The following is a 15,980-nucleotide window of genomic DNA, read 5'->3' as shown; positions in this document are numbered from 1 at the left end:
CTTAACCCTACAAGCTTCCAACATGAGAATCTTTACTTAAAAATAGACAATAGAATTCATCTTTATCCTTGACATTTGTGTTCAATAATTTGTATTGAAAGACAGTGTTTTGGTTGAGATTTTAACCTGTGTCGATAAGGCTGTGGATATCATTGTGTATTGAGTGTTAAAGAAGGGAAAATGCTTGAGTATTTGAAACCCAATATAATCTTCTCGATCTTTGGACCAACAAAAAAAAACAGGAAACCCTTGTAAAACAGGATGTTCTGAGCTTGAAATATATGAAGTTGCCACTGGTTAAAAAGCTAATCCAGTAAATAATGTCCAATCAACTTGTCAGAGATGTTCTTACACACCTCTGGTGCAGGTGGGACATGAACCCATATCTTTTGGCTCAGAGGTAGGGACACTATCACTACACCACAGTAGCCTTGAGTTAACCCTCCATCCCAACTTTCATTGCGAGTGTACATGGTTTCTGATTTGAAATTTGCCAGGGGCAAACCAGGCGAGAGCACAATGGAGATTGACACAGCTGGAACACATTTAGATGCTGAACTATATCAGTTGTTTCTATGTTAAAGTGAAAAGCTTTTGTTCACAGGCCTTTTCCAATCATGTGCTTTCATTGCTTTGGAGACGCAATCCAAATCCTGAGGTTCTTTCTGCTGCCTTGCACATTGACCTATATGTCCTTCCTCACACAGTCTTCTTGGCACCAAGTGGGCTGTTTAAACCTGGATGTCTGATGCAAAACAAGAACAACAACTGCAGCAGCTGCTGGCTTTTCGTCAGCCACCAGCGTCTAGATGCAATTGAACGGATGAACACAGAGTTCCAGCTTAAAGCAGGTGAGACTCTAGCATGGGTTATTCAGGTAGAGGCTCAGCTACCTGGATGGGGACCCTGCGTTGAGATGTTCAGACTTACTCAGCAGGTTGTTGGCAACATCTGCAGTTCCCTGCACATGACCTCTTTCCAAATGGACCAGGTAGGCAGGCAGTACCAAGGGCTCTCAGGTCACCTGCATTTCTTTGTCTCTGGCTTCTCCCAAGGATCTGCTGGTGATATTTGCAATATCTCACAAATGCATCTTCCAGGTGACTACCATATGTTTGGCAAGACACCCAATTATGTTCTTCATGCTGCTGATGAGGCTGGTCAGAACAAATGGACCTTCAAACCTGTTGCAGCAGCTGGATTGTCATAAATACAGGGAGACATACATTGCACCCACGTGCCTATCAAGGCAACGTCAGATCAAGAGATTTTATCACTGCATTAATATTCAGCTCCTCTGTAACCTGCGAAGGCGTGATTTATCCTGCAAGCTTCCTTCACTGTGCACTGAGATTCCTACTGAGCATCACACCCACGGATATGCAGGAGGTAGCTGCTTGGAGGCAAGGGCTAGCCTCTCAGAACATGATGGATAAACACTGTGAGAACGCCACAGTAATAGAACAGGAAAGGCCATTGGAGCTACATGGGCACTATGGCAGTCAGAACAAGCATTTGGTTGCTGAAGATGTGATTCAGATACATGGCCAGGTCTGGAGGTGCCCTTCATTTCACTCCAACAAACCTGTTCAGAAGAGAAGCTTTCTATTGAGACTTGCATAATAAAAGAGCAGCAGAGGAGAGAGAAGCAGAGTTAATATTTCAGGTTGAAGAACAGTTTTCTCTTGCATATCAATTACAATCCCAAGTATGGGATACTTGGTTTAAATAAATTCCACCAGCAATTAATTTGTCATAGCAAATGCATTGATTTTCATGGTCTTGAATTATCTTGTAAGTTTGATAAGGGTGATGTTTTGTGTTTATCTGAAAATTCCTCTCATCATCCAGGAGGTACATACATTTTATGTGATATAACACCAAAATGTCATCTCAAGGCTTTTTCAAAAGTTTCTACTGCACTTTTTGGATTTTCGCTGCTTCATTGGGTCTTCCTTGCTCATAACACCCTCATTCTGAAGCCCACAATCTTTTAAGGTGCCCGATTACACACGTAACATCAGAAGAGCAGAAGAACAGCCCAGGGCGAAGCTGGCAATGGAGCAGGAGTAAGGCACAGCATGCCAGAGATGGATTCAGGAACCTGTATGTGTGTGCACATAAATGAAGTGTGTTTCAGCCCTGAAGAGAGTGAGAGAGCCTTACACTAGGATAAAGATGAACTGGGGATGCTAAAGGCCAAGAAGGACGACAGTTGAGTAAAGTGGGAGCAGCTCAGCTAATGCCCAGTGATAAAGGAGGTGATATTGTCATTAGGTGTGTTAGCATAAAGGCAAATGGAAAGCTTGGACTATATTAAAACTTTATAGGGGATATGAAACAGCACGTTTCTGCCCACTGCTGGCCCCATTCTTTGACTGTGATCTATTAGGGATAGGTACTGTTTGGATAACCTGACTGTCAACGGGAAGCAATAGCAGGGCAATCAGCTTTATTTGAATAAAACAAAGAGGGGAATTTTGGGCTGAATGTCTGCCACACTTAATAGAAAGTGACTCTATGTTATTCGATGTTACATAAAAGTTTTGCCCAGTTAGTGCTTAATACTCAAACAATAAAGGCAAAAATGTACTACCAGTGTTGAGTTGTGAGTCAGAGCCCACATATTGCCAATTTTTGTGCTTTGTATAGAATGTGCTGCATGAGCAGGACCCTCAGTTCCATCTTAAAAAATTACTAAAGCATGAAGTATTTTAATCATCAGCAATTTCACACAGTCTTCCATTCAGATTATAATATTTACCACACAATGTACATAATGACCTCTGTGGGCTTGTTGTTTACAACTTCCTTAGGTATACAAATGGCCAACGAGCAGTTTTGAGTCACCAGCAGTCTTTGCCAGCTATAAATGGGAGACTAACTACCACATCACTGCATGGCTGAGACTACACCAGGAAAGGCAATGTAACAAAGATCGAAGTCATTAGCTTTATGGCATCAGTATTATTTTTAAAAAATCAAGTTCTGAAAATTTGCAATGAAAATAGATAGTGTTGGAAATGCAGAGAATGTTAATTAGCTTCTGAACATGGAAGGAAAGTGAATAACTTGAGCACAAGTTTTCATCAGACTATGCCATTCATAGTCAGGAACCTTCTCTTTTTATTTTACTTGCTTAAAATTCCATTTTTCTCATCTTGCCTTGATGGGTTACTATTTACCTACACAAACAAGCCAATTAGCCATGACAACAAAGCCAGTAATCATTATGTTACTGGAAAAGGTAAATTAATATATATCTTTTCCCACATTATTCAAAAATCATTGAAAGAGCAGTGACAAAGAATATCTGGAGTATAATTCATTGTGCCACAACACTATTGAAGGTATTAATGCAAAACAGCATAGCGGATCCATTTCATAAAGACATCAAATGGGTTAAAGGTTACATTAATATGCTAGAGAAAGTCAGTTTCTCATTTGTTGTTAATATTGCATGTTTCAAAGTAGACTCCATTTTGATGACGCTCATTGTGCACAAACCATAACACTACCAGCACCCTGACAGGATTTTAGCTGCCATTAATCATTTTATTAGGATTAGAAAATGCAGCCTGCCCTCAGTGGAGCTGACTGTTGTTAGCATTGTACACTCGATTGTATCATATATATTAGATACTTTTTGGACCAATGTTTTTTTTCTGGGCATTGTGTTTATAGCAATCAAGAATTCTTACAAATCAAACTAACCTTGGGGCCTGGATCACCATCCTTCCCAGAATCACCCTGGAGAAAGAGAAACAATAGCATGAGCACAGTGCAAAAATAAATATAGGTTTTCAATGCATTATGTCCTGAGTGACCAATACAGCAAAAGCAAAAAAAAAAATCACAAGGAAGGGCTTGAATATCCAAAACAATGATTCTCTGATTTTTCGATTCCATGAATCAATTTCCAATTTAGTTAAAGCAGATTTTTCAACAGGGCTATTGAATGTTCCAATGCAGTAGAATTTCACAGAATCAACTGCCCCTTGTACTTGCTGGCACAGCCTGGTTCTGGCTAAGCACTTGCTTACCTGTTGCTTGTGATTGCCCACATAAATCACCAAAGCTTTTCCTGCCTTAAACTTAGAAGCAAACTATTCATACACTCAAAGTAGTATTTGCAATAATTTTCAGATTCTCCAATTTGAGATGCTCTGTGACAGTGCCCACAAGGAACTTTATGTAAAGGTGCAATACTGTTATTAGCTGGCCTGGGAAGAGAGAACCATTAATCTCTTTCAGAGGATGGGAGACATACAGACAGAAAATCCTTCATGTATGACCTGGCGTTTTGTTAATCCATTTACAGTATCTGGAACACCAGCTGTGGCTTTGTAACAACTATTTCGATTCTTGCTCATGAAATCTCCTTAGCAGAAATCATCCTTTTGTTGGAACTGGGGAGTTCAATTTGAGTTTGCAATGCTATCTCTACAGAAATTACTAAAGTGAATGCTTCTGATGAAAAAGACCAGTGTGAGACAAGATTCTGCATTCTTCTCCACTGCTCGATGTCTGACTGAAACATTGCAGGGAGTGTGATAGGGAGAGAGGGTTTTGAGATTGACAAGACAATACAATAGATTCCTAAAGTAGTGTCACCAACCAACTAAACATTTCGTGATCTTAAAAACCAAGTGTGTAATATTGAACTGTGTTATGAGGAGGGTGATGCAAGGAGATGCTGAGAATTTGTCAGGCTGGGAGACTTGGCTCCTGAACACGTTTCTGTCACTCACCTTTCCAGCCTTTTTGAGGTCATTTTGATGAACTGCCTCCAAAGGGTTTAATTCACTTGTGGGATGTGGCCGTCGCTGGCTGGGCTAGCATTTACTGCCTATCTCGGATTGCTCTTGAGAAGGTGGTGGTGAGCTGCCTTCTTGAACCACTGCAGTCCACATGCTGCAGGTTGACTCACAATGCCCTCCAAGATGGAATTCCAGGATCCTGACCCAGCGACCGCGAAGGAATGATAATATACTTCCAAGTCAGGATTGTGAGGGGCATGAAGGGGTTCCTAAAGGTGGTGGTGTTTCCTGCTGCCCTTGTCCTTCCAGATGGAAGTGGTCTTGGACTTGGTAGGTGCTGTCTCAAGATCTTTGGTGAGTTTCTGCTGTGTATTGTGTAGATGGTACACACTGCTGCAGCTGTGAGAGCTGCACCCTTCAGGGAAGTGAGTAGTATTCCATCACACTCCTGATTTATGTCTTGCAGATGGTGAACAGGTTTTGGGATTCAGGAGGTGCGTTACTTGCCATAATATCCCTAGCCTCTGACCTCCTGTTGTAGCCACTGTCATTATGTGTTGAGTCCAGTTGAGTTTCTGGTCAATGTTAACCCTAATATGTTGACAGAGGAGGATTCAGTGATGGTAACACCATTGAATGTCAAGGGGTGGTGGGGGTTAGATTGTCTCTTATTGGTGATGTTCAGAGCCAGTCACTTGTGTGACTGCAGGAGAAAGTGAGACTGCAGATGTTGGAGATCAGAGACGAGAGTGTGGCACTGGAGAAGCACAACAGGTCAGGCAGCATCCGAAGAACAGGAGAACCAACGTTTCGGGCATAAGCTTTTCATCAGGAATGATGCTTGTGGGCAGGGGGCTGGAGGAAGAACACCTCATATTCCACCCTGGTACCCTGCAACCACACGGGATCAATGTGGATTTCACCAGTTTTCTCATTTCCCTCCCTCCACATTATCCCAATCCCAAGCTTCCAACTTGACTCTGCCCTCCTGACCTGTCCATCACCTTTCCCATCTATTTGTCCACTTTCCTCTCTGAACTATCACCTTCATCTACCTATTGCATTCTCAGCTACCATACCTGCCCCCCTCCAGCCCCACCACCTCCCATTTATCTCTCAGCCCCATCTGCCCACGAGCCTCATTCTTGATAAAGGGCTTATGCCCAAAACTTCAATTCTCCTGCTCCTCAGATACTGCCTGACTTGCTGTGCTTTTCCAGCACCACACTCTCGACACAAACATTAGTTACCACTTGTCAGACCAAGCCTGGATACTGAGTCGAAGAGTGTGGTGTTGGAAAAGCACAGCCGGTCAGGCAGCATTCGAGGAGCAGGAGAATCGACATTTCGGGCATAAGCCCTTCATCAGGAAATCATGAATGTTGCGAACATTGTTCGCTGATGATTGCACATCCCCAATTCTAACCTTATGATGGAGGGAAGGTCACTGTTGAAGCAACTGAGGACGGTTGGACTGAGGACACTATTTTCAGGAGCTCCTGCAGAGATGTCCTGGGGCTAAGGTGACTGACCTCCAACAAACACGACCATCTTCCCATGTTCCAGTTATGACTCCAACCAGCAGAAAGCTTCCCCCCAACACCCGCTGATTCCAGTTTTGCTAGGGCTCCTTGATGCCACATTCGATTGAATGTAGCCTTGACGTCAAGGGCTGTCACTCTCACCTCCCCTCTGGAATTCAGCTCTTTTGTCCATGTTTGAAGCAAGGCTGGAATGAGGTCAGGAGCTGAGTGGCCCTGGTAGAACCCAAACCAAGTGTCACTGAGCAGATTACTGCTGAGCAGGTTCTGCATGATAGCACCATTGATAACACTTTCCATCACTTTACTGATGGGCTGGTAGTTGGATTTGTCCTGCTTTTTCTGTACAGGACATCATGTGGAAAATTGCCCAGGTGTCAGGCAGATACCAGAGTTGGAACATCTTAGCTAGGGGAGTAGCAAGTTCTGGAGCACAAGTCTTCAGTATTATTGTTGGAACGTTGTCAGGGTCCCTAACTTATGCAGTATCTGGTGCCTACAACTATTTCACGATAACACGTGGAGTGAATCAAATTGTCTGAAGACTGGTATTTATGACGCTGAGAGTCACTGGAGGAGGCAGAGGTGGATCATCCTGTCGGCACTTTTGGCTGAAGATTGTTGCGAATACTTCAGCCTGATGTGTTGGGCTCTTCCATCATGGGGGGGGGGGGTGTGTGATATTTGTGGAGCCTCCTCCTCCAGTGATTTGTCTAATCACCCATCAACGTTCACAACTGGATGTGGTCAGACTGCAGAGCTTAGATCTGATCCATTGTTTGTGAGATTTCTTAGCTGTGTCCATCACTTGCTGCTTGAGGTGTTTGGGCATTCAAGTAGTCCTGTTTGGTAAACAGATTGGAGGGACCATACTTTAGCTGCTGATTGCCTCTGCCATTTCTATCCACACCTCCTTAAATGGTGAGGTTGTCCTCTTCCTCCATCTTTGGGTCAGATCATTTCACTGTAGCCCATCAGATTCCAAAGCAGGGCACACAGGTAAATGAGACAGATCTGGGGAGCAGCCTTTCCTGCTCTTCCCTCCAATCCTGTGGTAGCTGCACGTATAGCTGAGCCAGTGTAACGGAAGTTAAACTCCTTCTTTTGAAAGATGCAGTGGGTAATCCTGCCTGTCCTCCCAGATTGGTTGGGGAACTCAGAAGAGGGAGCTTATACTGTGGCTCAATTCAAGACTCATTGCAAAACTGCTTAAGTGTCCAATAGTTCTTGACTGACTGATGATGCTATTGTTTGTTCATTTTAAAATCCCATCCAACGTGTTCCAGAAGACACTTGAAGTGATAACTGTGCAGTTACTGAGGTAAAGAAGGAGATGGTGGGGCAGTGGATTTGCTTTTGAATGCACTGACAAAGTCACAGCATTATTCATAGAATTAGAGAAACATGGCATCCCGAGTGTGGAAGCAGGTGGTTTGGCCCATTGAGTCCACATCCACCCTCTGAAGGGCATCCCACTCAGACCAGCCTCCTCCACAATCCCTGCAACCCTCCGTTTCCTGTGGCTAATCCACCTAGCCTGCACCTCCCTGCAAAGTATGGGTGATTTAGCATGACCAATCCACCTAATCTGCACATCTTTGGACTATGGAGGAACCCAGAGCACCAAGCAGACACGGGGAGAATGTGCAAACCCCACACAGACAGTCACCCGAGGCTGGAAATGAATCTGGGCCCTCAGCGCAGTAAGGCAGCAGTGCTAACCACTGTCCCACCCTTACTTAAGGAATTTGTTTTGTAACTGACATACTTAAATTTTGTTATGAAAAATTGAAGGAATAGCTTGACAGAAAAGTGGAAAGACAGGAATATCTAATTACTGCTCCAGAATCCTGCCAAGTTGTATGTTTTGGAATAAAAGGATTTTCACTACTTTATATGGTATGGGATCCATGCAGACAATGGGGTTTATCAACCACAAATGCCTCATAAAAGCTGAAATCACGCAGATACGATCAGTGAAAGTATCTGTTTAAGTCATTGCCTCATGAATCAAAACTAAACTACACCAGGATACAGTTAAGAAAAGTAAAGACTGCGTCTTCAGTTATATTGGAAACAGAATACATTGAGGCTATTGCTGTAATGATTTTACTTCTGTGTGGAGAGAATCAGAGCTAATATTTCGATTCAAATTCCTTCTTCAAAAGAAGAGTCATATTGGACTTGAAACGCCAAATTGTTTCTTTCTTCACAGATACTGCCAGGCCAGCTGAGGGTTTCAAACATGCTCTGTTTTTAATTCCAGATTTCCAGCATCTGCAGTATTTTATTTTTATTTCAATGATTTTACTGTGTACAGTACTGGGTAGAAAGAAATTTTAATGTAGCTAATACCACCATCAATTTCCAACATGACAACGTAATCTTTTGCTATAAATTCTGTGTCTTACGATTCTGCTCCACAACCACCTGATGAAGGAGCGTCGCTCCGAAAGCTAGTGATTCCAAATAAACCTGTTGGACTATAACCTGGTGTTGTGAGATTTTTAACTTTGTCCATCCCAGTCCAACACTGACTCCTCCACATCATGGAATAAGATTGTTCTTGTTTATCCAAACTTGATATTTGATCTAATCATTACACTTGTTAGGACAGGAATGTACAATTCTGTGGTTTGTCTTATTTAACAGAAACCACAGATGTTGTTGTTGCATTTGCCAACTACATTTCTGGAACAATCATGAATGTTTATCTGTTGATAAAGCTTCAGTGATTTCTTATTGCTGAAACCAAAGACACAGTTGAAATGGCTAACAGATACTAATTTTGCCAGTAATACTCAAGTCCCAGAATATAATCAAACTGATGTATGGTAGCTATGATTTTTGTTTTGAAAAATAAGCACTATTCAAGGAAATGCCTAGACTTTCAATTGGGATTGGGCAGTAATAGGTCAGAGTCAAAGGGCCTGCTTCTTTCTAAGTGAATGGTGCTTCTCTGTGACAGGCTTGTAAATATTAGGAGATTATTTTCCTGAACATACAATGGTGATACGGAATCCTGCCCTAGTAGTCTCTAAGTGGTGGCATGGTTGCTCAGTAGCTAGCACTGCTGTCTCACAGGGTCAGGGACCCAGGTTTGAATCTAGCCTAGGGTGACTGACTGTGTGGAGTTTGCACATTCTCCCCGTGTCTGAGTGGGTTTCCTCCCACAGTCCAAAGATGTGCAAGTTAGGTGGATCGGCTGTGCTAAATTGCCCACGGTGTCCAGGGATGGGTAGGTTTGCCATGGGAAATGCAGGGTTACAGGAATGGGTTTGAGTGGGATGCTCTTCAGAAGGTCGCAGTGGAATTGATGGGTCTAATGGCCCATTTATATACTGTAGGGAATTCTATGGATTTTATGCAACTGTTGGAAAATCAAAGATGTGCTGCCAGTGACACTGTGTTATAATTGCTGTAAGCACAGGATATTCTAACACTTTAAGATGCTAGCGGTGGCAGTCCTTCGTACAGGAAGTAGAACCTTCAACATTCCTTCTTGCTTAGAATACACAATGGTTCACAAATAAAAGAGGTTAACTTTTTGACCTAACTGTGTTTTTGTGATTGCTTCTTTGTTTTCTGTTCCAAGTGCGTGAGGATTATCATTACTGCTATTGTAAGCTAAAGCAAGATGGATTTTGTACCTTTAGTTTGGGAAGCAGACTATACTGTTGCAAGGAATTCTGCAGACAGCCAAGCAGCATCAATGACATAAAGTTCAGTCCAACAATAGCAAAAGGCACTCCACAAAGCGCAACAGTATTTGGTCCATATGTTAATCGTACAGTACAGGAGAACAGAACATTCATTCCACGTTTTAGATTGGGACAGTATTGTGAATTCTCAAACAATGAAATTCATCCTAATTTAGAAGGAGAATTGTAACACTGCGGTAGTCTAAATGGATTGGGAAAGGTGGATTACACCTGACTATACACTGCCTGATGCTGAACATGCAGATACTCACCTTTTGCCCGTGGAAGCCTGGAACACCAGTGACTCCTATCGAACCCTGCAAAGGTGAAAATACAAAAGGGACATGTTAGATCTGAAATTGACAGTGGGTCCTCCAGCGTCTGCAAGGATAGAAGATAGGTGCAGTAAAAGGTTTACCAAAATAACCTATTCCATTCACATTATTCTGTGGTTAACAATTTGAAAGAAATGAAGTTTCTTTGTAAACTGATACAAGCATTGGATGGAATGTTATTCCTCACATGATTCAATAACAGCAAACAAGCTTTAGAGGTAACTATTACTTAACAGAGGTGAACCAAACACTGGCTACATCCACCACTGATAGACTGGCTCACAATGACAAGAGGGTGCAGGACAGAGGGTATCTGCAGGCTAGATTACGATTTAGCAAAGTTAAACGTGTTAATGCACACAGATAATGTGCGGCTCTCACAAGTTATCCTGGACAGCAGAGGAGAAGTAGTGAAATACCACTGTTCTGTATACCCCATTCATTGCATGCTTTACAGAGAGAAAACAAATTGGCTTCTATGTTGTTTTGTTTTGTTATCCTCCTCCTCCTTTCCTGAATGCACTGATCCTGGAGCTAGGAACAGTGTTCCGCTTTCAGTTGTCTTCCATACTTCTATTTTTATGTTTGAGTCAGCAAATATCTGCCCCGATTGGCATTAAAAGTGAGCTCAGTCTTTCTTCAGAATTAACACCACCAGCAACTAATAGATGAAAAAATACCACTGTTTAATTCAGTGATGGAAAAAACAACTGTAAGAGCACTTCTGGACATGAAATTTTGGTGTCTTGGTGGTTTAATTGAGTTATAGGACAGGAAGAAAGTGAGGCCTGCAAGATGCTGGAGATCAGAGTTGAGAGTGTGGCGCTGGAAAAGCACAGTAGGTCAGGCAGCATCGAGCAGCAGAAGAATCGACATTTCGGACATAAGCCCTTCATCAGGAATGAGGCTTGTGGGCCAGGGCTGAAAGATAAATGGGAGGGGGTGGGGCTGGTGGTGGGGGAGTGCAGGTGTTGGTAGCTCAGAATGCAATAGGTAGATGAAGGGAGGGGAGAAGGTGATAAGTCGGAGAGGAGGGTGGAGCGGATAGATGGGAATGGTGATGGACAGGTCAAGAGGATGGTGCCAAGTTGGAGACTTGGGACTACGATAATGTCGGGGAGGGGAAATGAGGAAACGGGTGAAATGCACATTGATTCTGTGTGGTTGCAAGGTTCCAAGGTGTTCTTCCTCCAGCCATCAGTTGGTAAGGGTTTGGTGATGGAAACAGCCCAGGACCTGCATGCCCTTGGTGGAGTGGGAAGGAGAGTTGAAGTATTCAACCACGGGCCGGTAACGTAGGCTGGTGCGGGTATCCCAGAGATGTTCTCTAAAATGATCCGCAAGTTGGCGTCCTGTCTCCTCAATATAGAGGAAACCACAACGGAAGCAATGGATACAGTAGATGACATTAGTGAAGATACAGGTAAATTTTTGTCGGATGTGGAAGGATCCTTGGGAGCCACGGACAGAGGTGAGGGGGGAGGTGTGGGCGCAGAATGTTTATAGAACAAGTTGTTAGTGTTTCTGCCTGTGATCAGCAAGTTCTACTTCCGTGTATCTATGGTGACAGACAACCTGTCTCTTATTGAAGAGCATTGGAAAGACAGCCAACTTCAGCTGGCTAACATAGCGTGTATTAAAATAAACAAACTGAACCACAGAAGCAAGACGTTTATCTAATTGGCACATCGCTTTCTGGCAGTGAAGTCTGGACAACTAACAAGAGAAAAGACCCAAAGACTTGCATCACCGATGCTTATTTTGTATTTTCAATATCACATAGAAAGACAAAGTTACCTGTGAAGCAGTCCGTTATAATACAAACATGTTAGTGCTCATCCCACAAAGAAGGTGGCCCTGTCTTGGGCATGTGATTTGGCTGGCAGGTGGCCACATTCCCAGTGATCTTCTATATGGGCAGGTAGGTCTTACCAAGAAACCAGCAGCTCCAATTCAAGGATGTTGTCAAAAACATGTCACAGCATGAAAACCTCAACGTCAACTGTGACGCCTGAGTAACTCCAGCCTATAATCAAAGTACGTAGCACTCAGTTGTGAGCAGGAGTTTGCCTCCATGCTGACAGGTTGTGCTGGCTTTTATGGCCCCACAATGGGCACACACTTTCAGTGAAAGGCACATAATGTACAATCAGTGGCCAGCCCAGTGCTATTCTACATACTTCTGACATGATTTCCATAACAGTAGAAATCAGGAACTGGCATGCCATTTTTAAAGAAATATGGGCAATTGAGGCTACTAACAGGCCGATTGAATGAAAAAATACACAGCGCACCCTGCGAAATGGGTGGGTGAGAGAGGTGGGCAAGATTCAGGAGGTAGGTTTTTTTTAAGGTGGGGAGAATTACCCGGTGTGCCTGAGCTTGCCCAGCCCATGACAGGCTGTTCCTACCCTTTGTTCCATTCCACCTGGTCTTCCAATGTGACTCCTGAGCTCCAGGCTCCTCATTCCTTCCTGTTCTAAAACCCATGAGCTACCATAGTGCTAGATCCACTGCCCTTCTTCTTGGAGCCTCTTTGCAGTTCCAGCAGTGCTGGGACTGAGGAATGGGTACCACAGAGATTGCAGATTCTGGTGCTGGCTGTACTGTAGATAGGCTAAGGAGCTGCTGCTCAGCGATGGGCCCAGGATCTCACCCACAGTCAGGCTGACAAACCCTGGTGGAGGAGGGGAGGAGAACTATTCGATAAGGCTGGGAATGAACGCTGGGAGGCACAATTATGGGGAGGAGCCCCCAGACTGGCACCAGCTACCCAGCATGTAATGCCCCTCTTAACAGGGCAGCACCCTGAAGAGTTAAAGCCCCCAGTTGAGCTGCACACTGTGTTCATCTGCCCATTAATCAGAGGAGAAGCAGGATTTATTGACCATCCTTAATTGCCCTCAAGAAGATGAGACTGAGCTGCTTTCTTGAACTGCTCAGCACATACAGACTGCAGTTAGGAAACACGCTCCTAGATTTCAACCCAGTGATATTGAGTGAAGAGTGATACAGTTGGATTCAGGATGGTGGTATGTTCGGGAGGTGTTCCCATGCATCTACTGCCCCTGACCGTCAGGTGGTAGAGGTCATGAAAGTTCCTATAAAAATCCTGGATGGGTTGCGGGGAGGCAGTTTCATCGCGGTCACATCATTGGACCAGTCATCCAGAGGTCCAGAAGAATGCTCTGGAGGCATAGAAATCCGACCATGACAGAAGGTAAAATGTGAAGTTTCTTATTTTTCTGTATTTTTGATTGTGGACTTAGGTAGGAAAAGAACTGTTTTAAAAACAAAGATTTGTTGAGGGACTACTGCACGTTTTCCGAAAACAGGTAACTTTATACTCACTGTAAATGCAGTTTGCACAGCTGCTTGTTTTTAAAAAAATGCAGAAGTGTGGTTTGTAGGTGAGCTGCAGCCAAGGGCTTTGTATCAATGGCAATTCATCTGCAGTAAATGAACTGATTGATAATTGGTCTCTAGTCCACAGACCAATGACAAAAGTCTTCTGCCCGCTAACAACTATGAGATTGGCTCCCAGGGAACTGCTTGGGGCAGTGAGCAGTCAGGAGAAAGTGAGGATTGCAGATGCTGCAGGATCAGAGTCGAATGTGATTCCTGATGAAGGGCTTATGCCCGAAACGTCAACTCTCTCGCTCCTAGTCTGCTGTGCTTGCCCAGTGCCACCCTTTGTGACACTGAGAGCCGCTGTCAGATCTTCTCCAAGCCAGGAGCTGTTTCTATTCTCTGCAGTAAAATAACACTTTTAAGTTTGAAGAAAAACTGTTTATTATTCTTTAACAACTGCTGTAACCTGTGACTTGTAATGAATAATTGTGAGATGATTATAATTATGGAACAGCTATTCTGTGCCTCTTGTAATCAAGTGAAAACATCCAGAGTGGGAAGAATTGAGAAGGAGCATTCTGATCAGCACAAGAAAATCATGTCAGCAAACGCCGTGATTAGGAACCATGGAACTACTTTCCCTCCACCCAGAATATTTCATGTTTTGTTTCCCATCCACGTCTGTCCATATGAGTGTCATACTAAGTATTTCTAAATGCTCTGCCAATAAATCCCTTATAACATACTCGAGAATTTTCCCACAACAAATATTAAGCTAACTGTTTTTGTCTTCCTTCCTTTTTGAATGAGGGTATTACATTGTCAGTTTTCCAGAATGCTGGGACTTCTCCAAAATCCAACAATTCCTGGAAGATCACCACCTGCAAGTTCTTCTCGGAGCTACTGCCATGGAAATACATCACTGTTTCTTCACTGTCGGTCTGGCAAAATCCTGGAATTCACCCCCCAACAGCATTGTGGGGTCGACTTACAGAATATGGAGTCCAACAGTTCAGGAAAGCAGCTCGCCACCACTTTAGTAAATGCCAAATAAATGCCAGGCCCAACCAGCAATGTCAATGTCCCATGGGTGAATAAAAGAAAAGTGTTAAGTCTGGTGGTGCTCCAGAATATGTGTTGGCGTGCTTTATACCGTTGTATGCTATATAAATGTAGATTGTTGTTAGACACAAAGAGAATTTGTGACCCAGGAGGAGGCTCCTTGGCTCAGCGTGCTTGTGCTGTTGAATAATAAATGTTGGCCAGGACTCTTAAAAGAATTCTCCTGCTCTTCCTCAAAATGGTGCCATGGGATCTTTTACATCTAGCTGAAAGGGGAGAGGGGCCTCGTTTCAATGTCTCATCTGAAAGATACATAGTTCCCTGGGCCATTTGGGAGATCAAACACATTTGTTCTCTCCTGGACTGCTGTCAAAATGTGACACTGCAGAAAAGAAAATCAGGACAGATGTGTAACAGGCAGCTGACCTGATACCTCTCCATTTACACCAGTGGAAAAAGTTTAAAAGATTCCTAAGCACTGCAAAATAAACAAGTAAACACCTCCACTAACTGAGCAAATACATGAAGGACTTGCATAACAATATGCTTTTTCCGGCCCGGTTTCATTTGAAACCTTTTTGAAATGTGTTGTGATTGACTCACATTAACGTCCTTAATAGAGTAGCCACAATCATAGCAGCTGACAATCTCACTTTAAAACTGCACAATTCCTAATGTACAGTAGCCTGATCTAAAGTAATAAAATTCAATTTATTACAAGGTCTCTTTTAGATTAGATTAGATTACTTACAGTGTGGAAACAGGCCCTTCGGCCCAACAAGTCCACACCGACCTGCCGAAGTGCAACCCATCCATACCCCTACATTTGCCCCTTACCTAACACTACGGGCAATTTAGCATGGCCAATTCACCTGACCCACACATCTTTGGACTGTGGGAGGAAATCGGAGCACCAGGAGGAAACCCACGCAGACAACGTGCAAACTCCACACAGTCAGTCGCTGTGAGGCAGCAGTGCTAACCACTGTGCCACCCTGCTGCCCTTTAAGCAAAAGGGTTACATGAAAAAGAAAACTGAAACCATTCCTGTCTTTGTTTCTGCTGATCCATACACCCCCAGCCGAAAGAGTCTTGGCCAATACTTATCACTCAACCAGCAACAGCACAGGCACACTGAGCCAAGTATCCTCCTTTTGTGTCACAAATTCTCTTTGTTTCTAACAACAAGGTATATTTATATAGCATATTTAAAATAGTAGAGCACATTCA

At 43.4% G+C, this 15,980-nt stretch overlaps 1 protein-coding gene across 9 annotated transcripts in view; it reads right to left on the bottom strand.

Annotated features, from left to right (window-relative positions):
• The window catches only part of LOC132816053 (collagen alpha-1(XXV) chain), a 653,999-nt gene that overhangs the window by 132,623 nt on the left and 505,396 nt on the right, over nt 1-15,980 (bottom strand). For all 9 annotated transcript variants that reach the window (XM_060825536.1, XM_060825479.1, XM_060825472.1 and 6 more), the window contains 2 exons: nt 10,275-10,319; nt 3,715-3,750 (listed from right to left, as the gene is read on the bottom strand). In XM_060825536.1, the coding sequence (XP_060681519.1) occupies nt 3,715-3,750; nt 10,275-10,319 (81 nt within the window). The remainder of the gene's footprint in view (nt 1-3,714; nt 3,751-10,274; nt 10,320-15,980) is intronic.

Source organism: Hemiscyllium ocellatum, chromosome 1 (genome assembly GCF_020745735.1).
Source record: "Hemiscyllium ocellatum isolate sHemOce1 chromosome 1, sHemOce1.pat.X.cur, whole genome shotgun sequence".
Classification (NCBI taxonomy): Eukaryota; Metazoa; Chordata; class Chondrichthyes; order Orectolobiformes; family Hemiscylliidae; genus Hemiscyllium; species Hemiscyllium ocellatum.
This window is presented reverse-complemented; position numbering and strand designations above follow the sequence as displayed.